Source organism: Gavialis gangeticus, unplaced genomic scaffold (assembly GCF_001723915.1).
Source record: "Gavialis gangeticus isolate Ggan-Ray unplaced genomic scaffold, GavGan_comp1, whole genome shotgun sequence".
NCBI classification, from domain to species: domain Eukaryota; kingdom Metazoa; phylum Chordata; order Crocodylia; family Gavialidae; genus Gavialis; species Gavialis gangeticus.
The window spans coordinates 119688787-119694762 of record NW_017728992.1 but is presented as its reverse complement, the minus strand read 5'-3'; the positions used below and the strand labels follow the sequence as shown (position 1 = coordinate 119694762).

The 5976-nt window shown below is 43.2% G+C and overlaps 1 protein-coding gene across 2 annotated transcripts in view; it reads right to left on the bottom strand.

Annotated features, from left to right (window-relative positions):
• The window catches only part of LYN (LYN proto-oncogene, Src family tyrosine kinase), a 98909-nt gene extending 92990 nt beyond the window's left edge, over positions 1-5919 (bottom strand). For both annotated transcript variants that reach the window (XM_019527425.1, XM_019527432.1), the window contains exon 1: positions 5778-5919. In XM_019527425.1, coding sequence (XP_019382970.1) covers positions 5778-5919 — 142 coding nt within the window. The remainder of the gene's footprint in view (positions 1-5777) is intronic.
• Between the last annotated feature and the right edge of the window lie 57 nt (positions 5920-5976).

Genomic DNA, 5976 nt, shown 5'->3' with positions numbered 1-5976 from the left:
AAAAAATAGAAGAGAGAGATGCTCATCTTGAAAATCTAAACCAAGCACCTCTGCCACTTTGCACAGGTATCATGCAAGAATGAGTGTTCCCTCTATATTTATGCTGGAGCATTAAATGTTCAGGAAAGGCATAGTTCACTGCATCAGGAACTGTTTGTGTTGGGAACTCTTGACAGCTGCATTAGCTCTATCATTCTCTATTGTTAGTACTACTATTTGGAATATATATATTCCATCTTCTATATATAAAGGACATATGTGTATGAAAGGACTTTTCTCTGGAGAAGGGCAGAGACTTACTTAGGGGTGGGGACAACTTCCAGTCACTGATAGGCACGAACATATGCATCAAACATTTATCCCTAATTCCCAAAAGGGCAGCTGACAACTCATTCCCCTTTATAAAATAAAACAGATAATAATACAAAAACAACTGATTTGATATAGTCATCCAGGTTTTGTTTCAACATATTTGGATTACTTGACCCCTGGTTGGAAGTCCACAAACCTTGAGGAAACCTTTAGGTTTGTCAGCTGGACTCTCCTCTCTCCTAACTGAAGAAAGGAAACACCAGAAACAAATCGTATGAGTTCATTTCTCTAAAGGATATTCCCTATGTACAGGGGAACAATGCAGCCCAAGTTCATTAGAAGCTGAACTACTTCACTCCTCAGATGTGAATGAAGAACAGAACTGTCTACTGTAACTTCTCAAGCAAGCAATCTGAATTCTTACGGAATGATTTACACAGCAAATATGAATTACAAGCAGGACTTCTACAAAACCCTCCCAACATTTTTAAAATCCTACTTCATAACAATATCACCTCATATTGATTCAGGGTTTACTAATGCCACAAAAGCCAGCTGTTGAGTAAGTGGCAGCACAGAGCCATGTTACTCTAAGAGAAATCTCACCAGCACCTTTTATTAAGTAGTTTGTTCCCTATTCTTTTTCTTACTGCTCATCAATCCTCTTCCAGCTGTGATCATTCACTTTCCTGGTAGCATAATTTATTCCTGGATTAACAGTTACACTTAGCCCTTCCACAAGGCCATGCAAGACAGGAAAAGTTTTTGCTTCCTTCCCAACACTGCTGGAAAGAGGCTCATCTACATCATTATAAAGAACTTCTCATCCTAAAGGCTCTAAAACAGTATGCAAAGTATGTTGAGAGACTCCTCCTACCAACCACAGGAACGACAAACACTTTTCAGATTCAATACTGCAGCTATAGAATGCTCCTAAATTGTACTGTAGAATTCATGAACACAGACTATGAAGAACTTTATCTAACAAAAACACTAGTACACCAAATGCTATTATCCAGACTGCAGTGTAGCCAGGACATTAAATACAATACTTTGAGTCTTGTGAAATGCACCATGGAATTTTTACTATAAGTATCAATGGGGATATTGCTTTGATGTCATCCAAAAGATGGGACTGGCAGGAGTATAATTTTTACTTAATGTTCCAGCATGGTCTTAAGAATTGACATGGGAGCAACCCCAGTTGAATTAGCTACCTAACTTGCTGAAGTACCTAGCTGGTTTTATGAGGTCTCTCTTGAAAAGACAGTCAAAGAATGAGGTACCTCATTTTTAGATATTTAGACAGCTAAGACTACAAGCTATTTATAAATTCTTAAACAGATTTTTAAATTCTTAAAAAAGCTACCCAGTAGGCTGGAAAAAGGTAAAAGACACCTGAAAGCAGGAATTAGAGTGACAACACACTGTAAAAACCTCTTCCAAGTCAGGAATATTATAGTCAAAAACCCTATCAGCAAAAATAGTTATTGAATCATTTAGCTGACCAAGATAATGGTAAAGAAAGGCTTCTCTCCAATTCTCCGTATAGGTTTACAACAGGCCTTCCTCAGAGAAATACAAGTTTAAAGACAAAATAACTTCAAATTATCAAACTACAGTAGCAGCCAAAGTTGCATGTTATACATCATCATTACAGTAGCTCAACAGTTTAGAGATAAAAGAAATCTTTATCCTATTAAAATCAAGACTATCTATTTTGTAGCTCATACAGCTAGCACTGGAAAGAAGGAGCTATTAATCTTGAAGTCGGTTAAGAGAATTAAAAAGTTATTGGCCATAGAATCCATAAATTTTAATTCTCTCCTGTACTTTCACACCCTCTTTCTGGAGAGCATCATCAGGGTGACTTTCATCCTGTTTCTTCTTCTATGAAGACACATTTTTAGTTCTTCCTATACATAACTACAATGTTCCTATTAGAAATATAAAGATATGAAGTTCCACTTATAAAACTTCAATAAAATCATTAGATCTGCTCTCTATCCCCACTAGACTAAAAAAGAATTCATGAAAAAGCAGCTTGGTTAACCTTTCTTTTATAGGTGACTCGCATTGTGGTAAATCAGTTAAATATTTCAGAATATTTTTATAATTTAGCAAAATTTGGATCAGTGTAGCAAGTCATCTGCCACTTTATGCCATTTGCAGCCAACATTCACGCATACCTAGAAGACTCTTGGCAATCAGTAATATGCTATATTGGGCTAAACAGTCCCAAGCCTATTTCAATTTGAGATGTTTTATGTGCAATTGGATGGGGCTTTTTTGCACAAAGGGAAGGCTGCTGATTTAGTTTTTGGATAAAAGATATTTAGAGGGAATCTTGACTCTGAAAATTGAAAGTAAAATTAATCTTCAAATTCTGCCCTCTGTATATGAGATCACCTTCGTACGTTCTTACCCTAACGGCTAAAACAAGCTTGAGCTAAGTTTTTTCACCCTGTTCAACTTATGCAGCCAACAAAGCCACACAAAAGAGTGATATTCAGCTCACAAAAACCAACAGAAACTATTAAAAGCTAAATTCTAATTACAGAATACTTAGGTGGTGATGAGGCAACCAGAAAGAACTGGCTTGACTTTCAGATCCTATACAAAGTTTGCAAGCCTGGCAGTTAGGAAAAATATGTTTTTCCTTAGAAACCGAGTAGGCTTATTATGGCAGCCAGTAAGAAAACACACACATGCGATATCACAATACCATTTTCATTTTTCTCTTCTTTTTCTTTTAAAGAAATCAGGAACATACTTAAGTATCCAACTGAAAAACAGCAGTTGTAACTTGTGTGGTGATGCCAGGATCATATTCACTAGATAGTTTGCATTCAAATTCTAGATTATCTAAAGGGCTACATTTTTTCCTCATACAAACTGGAGAATGGCTAGCTAGGTTACAGTTCTGAAGAGAAGGACCTCAGGATTACAGAGGACCATAAACTGAATATGAATTAACAAAGTGATTTTTTTTTTTTGCAACAAACCAACAGCACCCTATGTTGTATTAACAGGAGCAGGGGTGGATGGGGGGGGGAAGTACAACAGTTGCACTCCCTTTTGATTCCTGCTCCACCCAAAGCTTAAAACAAATTGCCTAGGCCTGGCAGGACTTCATAGTCTGTCTGATGCCTTCCAACTCTTCACTTCACAGGTGTTAATGACCCTCTTTTTTTTTTTTTTTTAAATGGTCTCCGTTTTCCACTAATCAAGCAATTCTTTCTTCTGTAATTCTGCTGCCTGCTATTGGCTCCAAGTAATGTAGTTCCTATTTCATAGCCAGAAAGACCATTTTTAACCCTAGCTAGAAACATTAACTCATGTGTGGAACTAACTTTCAGTGATTGGATACACTGTCAAGATGCTTAAGAAGGCCTGATTTTGTTTTGTGATTGAAATAGATGTCCATTTAATTGTAATGACCACAGGAATGAGATATTTTAATTATTCTTGCCTATTTGTGTTTTTCAATACATAACATATGCTGTAACAAATTAACACACATGCTAATAGTTATAGAAGCAAAACCAAATATCTGAAACTGAATAAGAAAGCTGTAGGCTCTTTAGAAACTAGGAGCTTTGCTAGTATGCTTTTACCTACAAAAATGTGTTATATATGCTATGCTTATCATACCATCTTCACCCTCACTTTTCAAGTCCTAGATCTGCCCACAAACAGGGGTGTCACTTGCAAATCAAGAGAACTGATTCTTCCTCTCTCTTCAGCACTAGTGATGCCGCACCTAGTATACTGTGTCCAGTTCTGGGCCCCACACTTCAAGAAAGAGGTGAGCAGTTTGTAAAGAGTTCAGTGCGGGGCAACAAAAATTATTCTGGATCTGGGAGGCAAGATTTACAAGGAAAGGATGAAAGGGCTACAGTTAATTTAGTATGGAGAAGAGAAGACCGAGGAGGAATTTGATAACAGTCTTCAAATGCCTGATGATTTTTATGAGTGGATGGGCATTCTCTGCAGCTGAGGGGGACAAGATTAGCAACAATGGCCTCAAGATGAAGCAGGGGCAATTTAGGCTGGAGCAAGTTTCTGATTCGGAGGGTGGTCAGGCATTGGAGCAGGCTACGAATGACGACTCCCAAAGAAGACCTTTTTCAGGTTATTTGGGGCCGAAGCCCAAGATGGGCCATCCAATCTGAGCCAGAAGTCTAGTGGCGACTGCCACGAATCCATTACCAGCCACCTGCTGAGTGACTGCATGCTTGTTCCTAGAGAAGCTGGGGAATGCTTGGAAACTTTCAAAAGCAGGTTAGAAAACACTTAGCTGGGATGGTTTCCTTGGGAACAATCCTGCCTTCAGGACTGATCTGGTGAGGTGCCTTCCAGCACTACTTCTTAGCTTCTAACCCTGATCATGAGGAAACTGACTCAGTAATCCTACACACTTCCTGGCACTCCCCATCCAACTCATTTTCAATGAGTAGCAGCGGAGGCGTTGAACTCAAGGATGCCAGAAGGAGCCATATATGAAACACAACGCTGGTCTTAGAAAGCCTCTCACCTAAAAACACTTTCATTTGTTTAAAAATTGGACTCTACGGGGTAGAAAAGCACAGACAGTGGCAACGCCCTTTCCTCGGAAAAAAGCTAGCCACTGGGAAAACAGCTCTAGTGTCCTCTAACTGGATTTCTCAACCTGTGTGTCGCAACACCCAAAGTGGGTAGGAAGAATGTATGAAAGGGTCCCCAACAAACTTTACAAAGGGCTTCTCCTTTAAAGGAGAAAACCATGGGAACCAGGGGTTCCCTTGCAGGCTGGCAGAGCGCTGGGCTGCTCCTTGGCCCCCTGCCTCACAGGCCGGGAGGCCAGGGCTTGGGGGCAGCAGGTCAGGACTGAGGGGTAGCAGCAGGGCCTGGGGGCTGTTTTCTACTTCAGCTTCACACTGGCTCGGGACTAGCCATCCATGTTTCCAAATGGGTCCTGGTACAAAGAAGGTCGAGAACCACTGCCCTAACTAACAGACCAGAAGTTTCTTGGGGGTTTTTTTCTTTTCTCTTATGTTCAAAGCCCAGGTCCCTGACGGGGCAGAGGCGCAGGCTGCCCAGCTAGCCTCACACTTCCTCTTTCGAGCCGGCTCTGCCTGCACCAGATGGCTCCCGCGCGACTCCTCCATTCCCTCGCCCGGCCGACGGCTGCCGCGGAGGGCGCAGCTCAGGTGCGGGGCCCTAACAAAGCAGCCGCAGCCGCAGCCCCTCGCTAGCCCGAGCCCCGGGGAGGTGGGCGACAAGCGCACGTCCCGGCGCGGCTCCCGCCCGAGCTGTTTTGCTCGCTGACGCGCCGCCAAGCCGGGTCCCACCGCGCGCGCGCGCGCACACACGCGTGCACCCCCCGGCCCGCTTCTCCCAAGCGAGTCCCACTGGGGACACCCGGTTACTCAAGCAACACACAGGGCTCCGCGGAGCCTGTTCCGCCCGCCCCAGACACTCACTGTCCCGGGCTCCACGGTGGCGCGAGTGCGGGAGCCGCCGGCGCGGGGAAGGCGTCTGTCCGCGCCCGCTCCGTACGCAGCCACGGGCGCTCGGGGCAGCTGCGGACCTGACGGCCGCTTCCTGCTGCCGGGAGATTTGCATAAACGCCGGGCGCGGGGGGAGGAATCTAACTCCGCGGCGCCACGACCCAGGCGGGGC